The sequence below is a fragment of the Styela clava genome, chromosome 7 (genome assembly GCF_964204865.1).
Source record: "Styela clava chromosome 7, kaStyClav1.hap1.2, whole genome shotgun sequence".
NCBI classification, from domain to species: domain Eukaryota; kingdom Metazoa; phylum Chordata; class Ascidiacea; order Stolidobranchia; family Styelidae; genus Styela; species Styela clava.
In genome coordinates, this window is record NC_135256.1 from 17,589,221 (window position 1) to 17,604,817 (window position 15,597).

Here is a 15,597-nt window from a genome sequence, read left to right on the forward strand (position 1 = left end):
AGGAATTGTGGTTAATTTTAAATTGCAAAAATGGAAATTATCTTCGAAAAATTATAATTGAAAATTCCTATTAATGTTGCGCTCGAGTTAATATATAGCAGGATACCCAAAAAAATTTTCAATATTTAGAGACATTTTCTCGCTAACAGATTTAATCATATTTTAATTATGCACCATATCAAAGAATTATAATTATTTGCCTTAAATTATCAAGAATTAAAAATATCTCAATGTTCTTAAATTAACATTAAGGAACAAGGCTAGACAATAATTATAACCTCAAATTTTTACAATAGAATTCAACTCATCTGCACATTATTATATATCAAGCATAGCCCATTGTTGAACCACATATATACAGCTAAATTAAATTATGACCACAGTTTGCAGGTACATGTAGAACGAATCAATTTTACTGAAAAGAATTTTTTGAACCGGAATATTGATCTATTTTTAAATATCTAATATAATCAATTTTGTTTGAGATGATGATAGGTCTGTCTGTATGTAGGAATGGAATGGATTGAAATTTTCATAATATGGAATTTAAATCTTGAAAAAACGTTTTCTACAGTAAAATAATGCAAATAATTTTCTATGGTTAGTATATCTATTCCTTGACATTTTAAAAGTTTTTTTTTTGACCAAAAATCCACAACCAACTATTTATTATTCCTCGACCATTTCTGCCAATCAAAACAAATTGACTAGAATAATGTCACACACCCTGTTTATATACATTTTCAAGGCTTTGTTTATCGAGTGTATTGCAGAAACATTACTCTTCATTGGCGGTAGATATATATTTTAGGCAACATCCCCAAAAATCAAATCTAATACCTTTGTATTTCATGTTTCAGTTGCGAGCATACAATAACGAAGGAAGAAGTGGGTACAGTGCTGTTGCATCATATTATACACTTCCTGATAAACCTAATCCACCAGGAAAAGTTACTTTGAAAGGAAAAGCTCATCCCACATGGTTTAAAGTTGCATGGGGTATGTTCTTTTTTTATTTGTTATAGTGAGACGTTTCAGGTATAAGTTAGAAAGCTAGTGAACAACATCTCGCTTATAATGATTCAGATCCTCCAGAAGAAGACGGTGGATCAGAAGTTACGAAATATGTTTTGGAATGTTCTCACGAACGAGGACAACAGATGGAACAAATTTATTCTGGGCTCGCTAGAGAATTTCATCTCGGAAATGTTCAACCAGGTATTCATTGTTATTGTGTATCTGGACAATAATATTAGAAAACTTAGTCACTTAGCAAGGCAATCTTTTTGAAGTTTTGTTTCTTATTTCGATCATTTTCAAATAATCATCGACAATATAAAATTTGATGTATATATTTATATATCATATAACAATGTTTTTTAAAACTTGACAAAATTATTCGGAGTGAAATTTTATCTAGGAGTGCATACATTTTATTATATTTATCAATGCAAATCGCAAACTTGATATTGTGCTCCATATAACATTTTTTAAATTAATTTCAAATTCTTACACTCGCTATCTCATTAGAATTCCAACTATCGGTAATCATAATTTCTCTGATTTTCTTCCATAATGCAGGTGTTTCTTGTCGATTACGAGTATTTTGTGTGACAAACGGCGGTACCAGCATGCCTTCAGAAGTTGTAGTTATAACACCTCCACCTGTACACCCAGGACAATGTGCTCCACCAAGGCCTTCGACAAAAGCCAAACCCAATATGATATATTTAAGATGGGGTAAGTGAAGGGTGTTTGCAATTAATCTTGAAACTTTGGATAGGATAGAATAGGATTTTGCATAATTGTCCAAAGCGGGAGGAAAGTTGATAAGACAACTTGAGCACATGGCAAACCATGGCCTCTGGTTCTGTTACCAGTTCATGTCAGTCATGGGAATTGTTAATCAGTTATTCATTTCAGTTGAATGGACATGGGAGTAGAGGAAGCCGTATCCTACGAGCGATTATGTGAGCCATTCTTCGCTGATGAGGGGTCCAGCAATCCTCCCACAAATATTGATTTATTTAGTAAATTCAGGATTTTGAAAATTTTTCGAATATTTTCATTCGCCATTTCATGCATTTGATCTCTTATAGTCAAAATAGTTTGACACTTCTGACAATTTTTAATAATAGAAAATTTAATAAAATAGTTACACCAACTATATTGCATGCATGTATAGAACCTCGAAGCAGAGTACGGATTTATATTCTGCAATACTCAATTCAATTTACAATCATTTCTGCCAGTTTCTCTGTTGCACATGAACCAGTTAAGAATATATTTGGTATTTCATATTGGAAAGAATGATATGGAATGAATAGTTTTTTTTTATTCAATTTTAGCCTTCCCTGATGTATGTCTGTCTATTCATTTCAGATCCTCCAAATTATGAGGGCGGATCAAGCGTTACGCAATATGAAGTAGCAATGCTTTGTGAACATCGAGAAAATACAGGGGACGAAACAATGTCATCAACATCAGAAAATTCTGTATCACAAGTATATCTCGGTCCTGCGCTTGATCATTTTGTCGGAGGTTTGAAACCCGGGACGTCGTATAGGTTTATGGTCAGAGCTGCTAACAAAGTCGGCGTAAGTCTTATTATAATCTCACTTCTATATTATTTAGTAGAAATAGAGTGTGAATGTGCTATAGTTAAAAGAAAAATCAATGCAAATTTGAAAATGGTGCCTCTTACCGTAGTCAACCCGAACTAGTAACACTAACAGAAACTATAAAGTAAGATAAATTCACCATTTTTTCCTTTAAAATTCATTCTAATTACTCGTTTATAAAATGTTCCATCAAATATGCTCATGCCATAATTAATTGCACAATTGACTTTGAATTTTTGGAAGCTACAATCTAAATTTTTTTTCATAGACTGGACCATGGTCTGATGCAGTTGACTTACAGACGAGTGCTGGACCTCCAGAAAAGCCAGAACTTCCAATTCCAGACACTGTAACATCAGATTCTATTCTTCTAACGTGGCAGGTAAAAATGTAAATAAATTTTCCAAACCCTACGTCTGACAAGATTTCCAGTTTGGATATCAAGGGTATTTTGCCAGCCCCGATATTTCATCAATATAAATTGATGGTTGGTGATACGTGATCAAGTTATATCGATTGTATATAAAGGAATTTGCTCACAGCAACGTCATGCACAATCACTCAGAAATTAACCAGATCGATCTCTGAGCGAAGTTGGAATCTTTCATTAAAATTTCCACGAGCTAATGACACTATGAGGAAATAATAGGGCAAAATTAAGCATTAGTAAATTTAGATCAATATATTCATATACATCTGCATATGTTTCATAATGGCTTTGCAATTATTTCTAATTGTTGAACAACTTCATTGCCTATAAAGTTAACAACATATAGAACCAAATTGCCTGTTCTATGCATCCTAAATATGACTCTTCCATGTACAGTGAACTATAGTGTTTTGCAACCATATTTCACTTTATTTTGTCCTGTGAACATATTGAATTTGGTTATAAATTTCAAAAATAAAAAATAATTCGTGATTCAGAAGTTTTCTCCTTCTATTAATCATATATATCTATTGATCTGTAAAGCCACGTTATTACCGTAACAAAAAATAATAAAACTGACTCATCACACGACTGAAAGTCCAATAATCTTTTACTTCGGTTCATACCAAATTTTTTGGCTTATTCATCTGTTCTGAACAGTTTCATTTTCGTAAAAAAAATTTCAGTCATTCACATAATTGTTAAGTAATCAATAATTTTTTGTAATCATGTCCATATACCGGAATGTAAATTTACAATTTTTAAATTACTGGATATTTTATTCAATCTGCTGTGATGCGAATCCGGGTTTGTACACTTTGACCTCAAGAATGATTATGGCTTTTGCAAAAAACAATTTGACTCATAAAAACAGTACTTGTTTTAACAACATTTCTCCACATATATATTTGTTAATCTACAATGTATGTTGAGCGAGGAAAAATTTTTCCTATGCGACCACTTTGTTAAGAGTGATAATAACAGTGGCTATTTGGTCGTATAATGTCGTGTTGTATATAAGAACCTATTTTACCTTCATGTATGAAAAGAATTTGAGGTGCGAAAATTTCAGATTTGAGTGAAATAGATAAGCAAATTGATATCAAGTATAACATACCAAGAATATGTTATTGATTTTTTACTGGGATAAGATTTTTATATTCATCTCACAAGAGAAGAAACCCCATAATTAAATAGTGAACATCTCGTGCAGTTGCCGCTGCAGATTGAATGTGGGAAGAGATCATTTAACTATCGTATGTTCCGGGTCTATAGACAAGGACAAACTTGTTTTCTTAATGTTTTATGTTTATACAATAATGGGTGCTCCCGTGGTATGTGTACCGGGCTAGGATTAGAACATAATTTCATTCCGATTTTCTATATTTTAGTTTTATTACGAGTTCCGGAACTGTCTGTGTTAGCCAAGTGAATATACTCCCTGCCCATAAACTTGATGTAAATTGGGCAAACAAAAATGGTTAGACCCCAGCACAGAAAATATAATAGCTCAGTAACATAATACACTCCACCGGAAATCTCAATCTATCAATATTATGTTTATTCTCTCATTTCTAAATCTTGCTAAGTAAAAGCACTTCTTTGCAGCAATGCTTTCTTTCTTATACCATATTCAAGCTTGTTCAACTGTTGGAATGCATGGTCCACACTCAACCATACATGGATGAAACACAAACATATAAACATTTGTTCAGCTCAGCTGATTTGTTATATTCTCTCATTTTCCAATTCTCTCCTTTTTTTATTTCAACATCTTAGGTACCATAGTCATTTATATTACCAGGTGTTACCTACCCCACCCAGTTTATAAATTAATAAATAACTGATGACGTACTTGTCATGTTGCTATATTGGTTATTAAATATTCCATTTATTGTTTTATTTATTTTATTGAGTTGCTTTTAGTTGGCAACCTATGACCTACATAGTTCGTGCTTTTTATTAGTAATTCAAGGACAGATATTTAATATGAATAGGAACTTTTTATATCAATTTACAAAATAATAATTTATCTATTTCAGATGTTTAATATAGATGATCCATGCAAATGAAGCTATATATAAGCTTCCAAGTGAAGCATTTTTTTTTCTTCTATTATCTCATGTTTATCTTAATGTGCGATAACTTCTCTAATTAAGTTTAGATAAATAATATTCATAAATACATAGAACAAGAATAAAAACATTTGATTAAATTTCTTGAAAAAATTTGAAAAATGATTGGAATTTTGTTAGAATATCAGTTCTAATGGCAAATTCTCTCTACAATATGCCCATTTAAAACAATTTATCTAAATGAATTCACTAAACAACACTATATAAAATTTGCCCTAATTCACAGTATTGTTGAATTAGTACCAAATTTTATTTTGAAAACAGTAATATTCAAATTATCTGTATTCCTAAATTTCACTAATGCAAAATGTCATTGTTGCAAAAACGTCTTGAAAACACCAAATTCAATAACAAGTACATTGACAATTTCTGTTAGTCTTAAATTACTGAATTGGACCCGTAAATTTTTAGTTTCGATGGGAATGATTTGGACCACCTACTGTGATATAAGTACTTGTAATATGATATTATAAACTACCGGAGATTGGCATTACCATAACCTTATATACAAACAACACATAATAGAGTTTACAGATCTATTATGCATTTCCAAACTAAAGTGCATCATTTCGGGATAATTTTACTTGAACATTGATGTTACGTGCTTAATTGATGAATTTTTAGTAGAAACGTACAAAATTCTATGATATATAAGCTAAATTTATCATACTTTCTTACTTGATTGTGATGAAATACAAAACAAAGACTTTTTTGTGGGATGTGTTGACGAGACCATGACGGTGTGCAGTTTCAAATTTCACATTTAAACAATGAACCCCAAAAATATATTATTGATAATATAAGGTTATCTTCATTGACGAATAAATTGAACATCAATGTCTGACCTCAAATTTTGAGACACATAGAATTCTTCAACAATTACCTTATTGTGTGGCTATCTTCATAAATTTTTCCTCTTTCTATGTTTTGTGTAGTTGTCAAAATTCTATGTCATTATCTATAGGAAATGTGTATTGTTAGGTGGGATTATTTATAATAGCTTGTTATCGTTGTCAGTAAGATCAGCACTGACAGGTAGTTAAGTGTATCAAAAAAAATTACTAACATTGCACTATTCTGAATTATTTTTTATAAAATTTTGGTCAATTATATTCTGACTTTAGGATATGTTTAAATATATTTAAAAACTAAACTAAAACTCCTAATCTTACAAATTCTAATTAGATATTAAAGTAGGCATCGGCGCTTGATAACCAGCTTCTTTTTCTCTGTAATCATGTGTTCAATTCATAAATCTCTTCATTCTGAATACCATTTCTTTTACTGACTGGAAAAAAAATGAAATATTTGGAAAGACTTATACCAGTATTCTAATTTTGTGGATATGTCTTAAATGCGCCAGTCAGCATTTTCTGTATTGCCCCTACAAATCTATATAGTTTCAGTAACTTATCCGCATTTTAGTAAGTGCTTCTAGCTTTGTTCAGAGATAATGAGTCTTGTTTACCAGTTGTGTAACCCTGCTTTGAACAAATTAGAAAAAAATCAACAATTTGCTGACAATGCTTCTCAAAATTACAACACTAATAACAGCAAATATAAATTTATTTCTTTATTCCTAGTATTCTATATATTAAGCATAATATTTTTTTGAAATCAATTCATATTGGACATCCATGGCATGTCATACTTATACAAAAGTATTGTTTAATTGTTCTGTTCGTCTCCTCTATTTAGAAGCCTCATGACAACGGATCAGAAGTAACCGGTTATTCAGTGGAATGGGGAAGTTCAACTACAACAATGTGTGTTCAACAATTAGGTTCTTCTCTTTGTCACAATTTTCAACATCTTTCTCCGGATACTGATTACTATTTTCGAGTACAGGTAAATGCTTTAAAACAATTTCTCTCTTATATTTTGAGTTTTTTATGAAACCTGATCAAACACCCACTAAGAACATATATTGACAGCTAAAATTGAAGAATATAAGAATTTTTAAATATGGATTTTCCGAATACGGAAATTATTGGGAATTATTATGAGAATTCAGTTTAGGTATTCCTGTATTAGTGTGCTACGCTTTGGATTCATTGTTGTTTTTTGTATTGTAATTACTCGTTTGTTACTAGTTGCTTTAAAAATGGAATATAATGTTTTATAGAATGTTAGAAATAGAAGAATAATTGAATTTTATCCTTAATTCAATATATATACTTGACATTATTTACCAACAGGCTCATAATGTTACTGGTAAAAGTGCGTTTTCTGATGTCACGACCATACACACAACACCATCGTGTCCTGACCGAGTTCCAAAAGTATGGCAGGGCGATATTCTTCCAACATCGGACTATGATCTTGATGATGAAATCGACGAGAGAGAATCCGAAGACGAAGAAATCGATAACGACTCGTTTCCAAGGCCAGCCACTTGCGTTATGGTCAACTGGGAGACGCCTGTTTCGAACGGGTCAGACATTACAAATTACATCTTGGAAGTTGTTCCAATCAAACCAACAACGCAAACAAAGAAAACGAAATCACTTAGCTTTATAGAAGATGACACAATGTTATTTGAAATTGAAGGTGACACGAATTGCCATTTGATATCAAATTTACAACCGGATTCCGAGTACAGGTTAGTAGAGTCCTTATCTAAAGGGCTCATATTATTTTATTCCGAAAGAGAAAATTTGTGGACAGAACTATCAGTAACATAGCTTACCTAGACACTTGCTAAGTCTCACTTAAAATAAATCTAAAATTTTTTATTCATTTTCATCACAGGATTCGTGTGAAAGCTGTAAATGAGATCGGGTCCGGTAACTTCAGTTTACCTGTTACTGTTGAAACCCAACCTCTTCCCCCAGACCCACCTGTATTGGAATGTTCGTGTTCTTCTAACAGTTTGAAATTAAAATGGGGAGATTCATCAGATTCAACCAGTAATATTTATCTTCTGCAAATGAGAGAGAAACATGGAAGGTATTGAACTTTTAAAAAGTTGGTTTGCCCTCATGAAGCAGATACAAACTGTGACCCTGTTACAAACTATGATAAACTATCATTGAAACAGCACCCTCAAGGTGTCGTGAAGCAATCAGACCAAAACATTCACAATAATTGGTTTGCCGTAAAGGAGTGGTCAGAGAACTTAGCTTGAAATAAAATAGTGATATTTTTTTGAAGAAAGGGGAATATGAATTGTAAAATTAACAAGATGAATTTGAGAATATACGATTAATCATAATCTGGATTTGAAACTGGTGAGTTTATTTGGCCTATGAAACAACACAATACATATTAATGCACTGATGCGCAAAATTGTGTGGGGTTATCAGACAATAGCTTTGGTTTTTATAAAAGGAGTGTGTGATCCAGATTATGTCATCCAAATTTTATCATTCAAAATATTTCATTTCAAATGTAGGAACAGGTGAAAACTATAATCGCTGTCGAAACAAGATATTGAAATGTGATAAATCATCTTCATCGTGGCAATCTTGTTTTTTCTAGATTCTTGACAATATATAGTGGTTCTGGTCGGTCGTATCGAGTGAATCGATTATCGGAGAGGACGACATATAATTTTCGAATCAATGCTCGCAATCATGCTGGTGAAGGATCATTCTCAATCATAAGTAAATTTACGACAACTACTGCTCCACCTCCACAATTGAAAAGTAGGTTTTCTCATTGGTTATAGTTTTCTACAAATAGGGATGTTTAATAATATTGGTGACACTGATATGTTTATATATCCCTCTGCCATGTATTCGTGTAATTTGTGTTATAAACAAAGCCTCTTGTTTAGAGTAACACTGTGAAATGATAATGTTTTATACGTCTCTAAAACCTGAGCCAAGTTTGGTCACTGGTCACCTGAGTCTGAAGTTAAGTCATACACCTCATAACAAATTGGTTAGAAAGATGAGTTAGATTACGAACCCCAAATTATTTTTTGATCTGACGAACACGTCCTATAGAACCATTACATTCTTCATTTTTCCCTGATTTATCTGATATCCCCACTTTTCTCATTTATAAATTTCTCTTATTTTCACAGATTCTCCAACAATTATTGTGAACGATGATTATGCAGTAATATCATGGGAAGATATTGATAATATTAAAGGCGATTCTGTGTCTTATATTATTAATATTGAAGACTATGATAGTGGAAATAGTAAACAGGTAAGAATGTGATTCTATTCAAGTCATTGCTAATTTGTAGAAATCGAATTACTAGGAATAAATGACCAAGATAAACATTCTCTTAGTAGTCAATATCTCTCAAATGAAAGTATTTTAAATCGTTCCTGAATCAAAAATCAATCATATTGAATATAAGAAGTTTTAAATTTGTTTTAATATTCAATTCACACCTGACATCTTTGTGTGTGATATCTTACCCAGGTGAGTTACCGGAGGTGGAAGAAAATAATTTCTGAATCAGACTCGATATTAATGTGTCTTGCTTTACTTCCATTCATTGTTACAGCTAATTGTTTTGTATATTTCAATATTCGCTAAATCGCAATATCTTTTTACAGTCAATTTCTGTTGAAAAACCTTCGTATACGTTTGGTCCTGTCAAACCAGGAAGCAAATACAAAGTACAGATTGCATTGGTTCGACATGTTGTTCGTTCACAACCTGTGGTAAAGCAAGATGTTGCAACGCAATTGGAGGTATGTTTATGGTTGAATATTTAGGCTAGTTTTTAAATTGGTCGAAAGTAAAGCTTTTTCCGAGAAATTTAGTTGTGTGGAATTCACTACCTGTGAGCTCTCACCCATTCGCTGTCATTGCACCTATCAGATGAGAAAAGTCTATAAAGCTATGAACTGCTTATTAAATCCTTGTGTCAATTGATGATTGCTGTCATATAATGCACCACCATAAATATCATTTCAGTAAACTTTGCTCAGAAATGAGTCTTTTTTTTATATCTCTGAGTGAGTAAGCAAGACCTTGCATTATCCAAACTTTCTTGAAAAAAAAAATATGGATTCATATTATGCATTGTAAAAATATATATAGTTTTCAATATTTTCTTTAACAAGAAAGCGAATCTATAAACATGTACTAGACAAATGGTACCTTCATACAGCTCATTGACCAACGAGTTTGCGGAAATTATACAAGAAATTCCAACGAGTTCGCGGAAATTAAACAAGAAATTCTAATGGTGGTGTTATTTTTCAAATACAGCAACACTTAGAACAATGCGGCCAGCCCATGGCCCTAACATTTTAAGGAACGTCCTTGTGATGGTTCACATTATTACCTTCACACCTTGTAAATTCAACACTTTTGCGATCTTGATTGAACAATACCCATAATTGATTTTCAGGATGCAGACTCCATAAATTCGGAAAATTCTGCAGAGGAAAATCAACAACAAGATCAGGAAACTCCTGAAGTTCCTATTCATGAAGACATTGTTGGAAGTTTTTCAAGTTGGGTCTCGTTTGAAGTTTCGTTAATTAGTTCTACGGATGATAACTCTGCGTTGAAGCAGGGAAGCAAGTCAGACTCGTTATCTGGTCAACTTCAGACAGCCTCGAATCTTCTGATGACAGCTCCAGTCGAGATGTCTGATGAAAGAAAAGCTTTAGTCTTGCTTGTAACGTTTTTTATTTTTGCCGTTGTGCTTGCCTTTTTTGTGCAATTGATGGTCGGTTAAGGTTTTTATGTCAATTGCCGCATTCCATAAATATATTACAACCTTGTTTTCGGAGATATATATGTATGTAAAGTAAAAAACAGCTTTCAAACCTTGAATATCAATATTTGGAGACTTGATGTATGTGTGACTTCATATAAGAATCTGATCTGTTTGATGAACGTAACACAATCTAAAATGAACAAAGATTTTAGGTTGTTGCTACGGGAATTTGATTTGTCTAAAAAAAATTACTGATTTCAGAATAAATATTAAACCTTCCTCTTTTTTGCAATGACACAATTGTTTTAAGTTATTATGAAAAATACTCCATGAATAATTTCTTTCGTTTCAGAGAATTAATAAATTTGAGATGTACTATGCGATACATTTGTATTGCTAAATCTTATCATTTTACTTGGTATATTACTTCAAATTAGCATGTTATAATTTGATTCACTTTGCCTTATAAATATTGTTTTGATTTAAATATAATCAGCTAATCAGCAAGTTAAATCTTCATTCATAAATTTTTTGAAATCCCATACATACGGAACGCCACTACCTAGTTGTTGTCTCATATGAGTTATTTCTTGAAAATATATTTTATATAAATTTGTTTATAAGTAAATTTATTATATATAACTGGTGCTATAAAGTCGCAGCTTTTTTATCTTTCGATATTTATCATTCGAGACTACACCAGACCAATATCAGCCTCAAAAGGCCCATAATTCTAATGGAATTTTTGACGCTTCAATTTCGAACATAGTAGTATGTTCTCCCCTTAATCTGATGCAAAACAAATAATGCTGAATCATCGAAAAATAAATTCAAATAACGCTGAGTCAGCAGAAAATATGATATTTAAAACTTAGTATTCTTAATTACAAGCAGTATTTCACCCTTACGTACTTTATGTTACCCATAAACTAGCAGATAGACACCATATTGCTTGTGCTGATCATAACCCCGTGATCATCAATGACAGTGGATTCTGAGGCAAGAGATTTTTATGATTCAAATTTATCTTATTTAGTCTGCTTCTCTTTTACTGCTTTCAAAATAACAAAACTACCTGGTGCTTTGCTTACATTATAGCATTTTGTCACTGCCATTATATGGTAATATTTTTTTACATAAATATATATAAAATACAGTGCCTGTATCACGGCATTCCCTGAAAGTTTCTTTTGAAAAAGATTAAGTTAATTCCTAAAAAATAAAAGTTTACTTTTTTATCATAGTCAGATCATTTTTTTTAAATATTCCCGAATTAATATGTAAATCTAATACATTCTGAGTAGCAAATGAAGATGATTCACATTGTTGTATAATTGCTGCCCTATTCTAAGCGTTTTGCCCACTTAATTTTTGTCGGTGTGTACATATGGAGTCTTATTGTACAGTCCATGGCAAAGTAATGTTGTATTGACGGCTGGAATAAGTGATGCCACATGCCTATTTTATTGGTGTTTTGAGTTTATTATTTTCAAGTTTCAGTGAAATGCAGTTTATATTAATACTTTCTAAAAATTGTTATTTAAGGTTTATAAATAATGAAAAATAAGTTTTGTTCAATAGAATAAAGTGTTTCAAGATGTTTGAAATGATACTGGCTAAATATGAACTGAACTAGAAAAATTAGAATTGTTCATATAATTTTCCCTAAATATGATTCAAAATTCCATTTCTCCAAAAAATTGATATTCAAAAAGTTTAAAAATAGAATTTGAACATTTTTCCAGCAAAAGTCATCTGTTTATCTAAATTATGACATCACAATGTCAAAATTACCTCCTAAAAAGGATTGAAGATATCAAATCACCTATCCTTCTATCTTGTCCTATTACTTCTACATGGTTTACATGTTCTAATGAGTTTGAGTTACCGTACTTTATTGTAGCAAATTTCGGCCAGGATTAGTCTTATCTGTTATACAGATATTATTACTGCTCTATTGGAAATAGATAAAAGACAAATACATGAATTCTCTTTATAACTCTTATATAGTATTGCATATACATTTATTTTATCTTAAAAATATCATAAAATTATTTTTGTTCGAGGACCAAAAGCTATTCGTTATTTCATATTCTGGTTACCTCACCTGTTATGAAAACTACCTAAAATCAAAGAAAGACCAAGCATTAAGTTTATATATGAATCAGTGTGAGCTTCTTATGAATCATATTACCTAAGAAGTTTGCCCATACAGACAGAGAAAAAAATTTGTGCATGATGATAACTGCAATCAAATTCTCTTTTTATCCATTTTCAGATTCTGCTCTCTAAATATAAACACATATAATGTTTGTCTTTTTGCATGGCTCATTTATGGCCCGTACCCAGTATTGGAAACAAATTTTTATTGTTGTGATGTGCTGGAGTTCATTTTTTGTTAGTTTGAAACCTGTCGCATTCCTTTTTTCCTTCTGTCTTAAGTATCAATGCCCTCGCCCTCGTATTTTTAACTTTGCTTTATTTTATCCTTCGTTCAAGATGCCAGTGTTCTTTGCCCTTATTTTGTACATAGTGGATACTACTACTTGGTAATATTATTTTATTTCTCATGTTCGTTCAGAATTTTGTGTTGTTGTTTAATTTTGTGTTGTTTTTTTTTCTTTTATTATTCGTGCTTACCGGTGACTTTGTAGCATAAAAAACTGAATATTATGTCGAGTTTGAAAATAATGCTGAAACTCGTTTTTTCCTTGACAAATTTGAAGTAATTTAACATGTTTGACTATGGCGTCAACCATACTTCTTCCAAATTGGTGTTGCTGATTGGCTTTTTGTGTTTTAGCTAATAGCAATGTCTTGTATAGTACAGAATTTAAATATTATATATATATATATTATATATGAAACCTAGTTGAAGTTAAAATCTGTCTGGCCAAGTCTGGATTTGATCTCAGACATAACAAAAAAACATGTTCATCTGCAATCCAAACTTGGCTAAGGTCAATTTCTAACTAGGACCGCTTGTGTATGTCATTGTTACTATTCTCTGCTGCTCTTTGACCCTTTTATCACCCTTGACCCCTTATTAATAACAAAGTATACTAGTTATGACTGCCATCATGCTGGCGCATTATATCTATTGTCGTCTAAAGTAAAACATACCAGTACGCTAGCATTCTGTTAAATATAAATAGTGATATATTATATAGAAACAAAAAATGGCTATTTATGTGAAGTTTCATGATTTATGGCTTAATGTAAGGGAATTGAGAACCAACTCAAGAATATTCTGCAGAAGGATATAAGCAACAGTGTTGTTGCATGTTTACTTTTCAATGAAAATCAATTAAGTTATGATTTACCAGCAAAATTTGAAGCAGTCAACGGACTATTAGAAGAGAGTACTAAAGCAACCCGCTTAGAAGACACATTCATATTTTTCACTGAAAATTCGAAGGCTTATAGTAAGAGGAAGGCAATTTTGCCCCAACGTTGTTAACCATTTATCTACGCAATCCTTGGGCCCACATCCTACAAATGAAGCGACGAACAGGTGGTTGTGGAGCAGTTGAAAAATAGCTCGGTGTTTTAGTCAAGTCAATTATGCCATCAATTGAGGCATTCACATGATACAATGTAACTTCCTCTTGTAACTTGAAAAAGTGGGTTGCTCGGTAGGAATGAGCGATGCAGTTTCAACAGGTAGTCCGCTGTTTATCGGAGAACTGTAGAACCAAGTACGTGTCATGCTAATATCGGAGAGACTTAGATTTATGTTCTGGTTACATGGTATGTGATGTAGAAATGAAAGGGAGGGCCATATTGTATCAGCATTTGGGGGTTACTCTTTGTGCAATCCTCGACATGGCAACTTCCAGGAGAGACTACCACATTGTTGACTGTATTTAGCTGAAGGGAGCCAGCGAATATATAATCCTGTCACTCTCGACTAAAAGCCGTCTCCCCGGATAAATATAAAAAAAAACTCAAATTATAATTATAAAAAATATCAATCGAATATTAGTGGATTTTCCGATGTGTAAAATATGAAATACGACGTTATATTAGCACATAATCCTGCGCACGTAACCCAATGTATCAGTTTCATAGCATAAGTGGGCTAAACATTTATTTTACCACCAACAGTTACGATACCGGTAACCTAAGGTGGATAACATGGGAATAATTCACATAGCACAGACTTGAATTAAATAGAAAAGGACTGTGTGCATAAAGTAGCCTAGTTAGACTCGCCCGTCGGCTCTAGCCACTACTGTCTGATCATACAACCACGAGGCTAGAAGGCGATTATGGTTAGACGTGATTTCAATGGAACGTGCATGTCGACATGTGCATACGGTATTGCATACCGTACGGCAGGGGTCGGCAACCTACGGCCCGCGGGCCGGATTATAATCTAACAAAGACGAAATTCACAATTACTCGTTTAATGAGCCTATAATTTAATTATAACTAGGCAAAACGCAGAAAAGTTGATGCTAAGTGCAAAGGGTTCGATAGCGCCGAAAATATTCAGATGGAATTTTTGAGATGCAATGCGGAAATAAATCTATATTCTATTCGAGAGTTCATCACTGCTTGATTTTTATTATAAAAAGTATCATCCGTTCAGTTTTCAACTTTCAAAAAATATGTGCGGCCCGCCAATGACTTGCAACCCCTAAATATGGCCCACGAGCGAAAAAAGGTCGCCGACCCTTGCCGTACGGCATACATGAAAAACATAAATGACAAGCACAAATTACAGTTCAATGAATGCAGGAACCTTTATACTCGATTGCTCTACAAAAAGAA

General features: G+C 32.4%; 2 protein-coding genes across 3 annotated transcripts in view; one reads left to right on the plus strand and one right to left on the minus strand.

Annotated features, from left to right (window-relative positions):
• The window catches only part of LOC120327940 (fibronectin type-III domain-containing protein 3A-like), a 50,928-nt gene extending 36,923 nt beyond the window's left edge, over positions 1-14,005 (plus strand). For both annotated transcript variants that reach the window (XM_039394314.2, XM_039394313.2), the window contains exons 12-23: positions 861-999; positions 1,087-1,218; positions 1,582-1,740; positions 2,383-2,597; positions 2,890-3,003; positions 6,885-7,034; positions 7,385-7,788; positions 7,938-8,135; positions 8,667-8,833; positions 9,217-9,344; positions 9,704-9,841; positions 10,507-14,005. In XM_039394314.2, the coding sequence (XP_039250248.2) occupies positions 861-999; positions 1,087-1,218; positions 1,582-1,740; positions 2,383-2,597; positions 2,890-3,003; positions 6,885-7,034; positions 7,385-7,788; positions 7,938-8,135; positions 8,667-8,833; positions 9,217-9,344; positions 9,704-9,841; positions 10,507-10,839 (2,277 nt within the window). In that variant the 3' untranslated portion in view covers positions 10,840-14,005. The remainder of the gene's footprint in view (positions 1-860; positions 1,000-1,086; positions 1,219-1,581; positions 1,741-2,382; positions 2,598-2,889; positions 3,004-6,884; positions 7,035-7,384; positions 7,789-7,937; positions 8,136-8,666; positions 8,834-9,216; positions 9,345-9,703; positions 9,842-10,506) is intronic.
• Positions 1-15,597, minus strand: part of LOC120327835 (transcription initiation factor TFIID subunit 9-like) — a 120,471-nt gene that overhangs the window by 90,792 nt on the left and 14,082 nt on the right. The window lies entirely within an intron of this gene.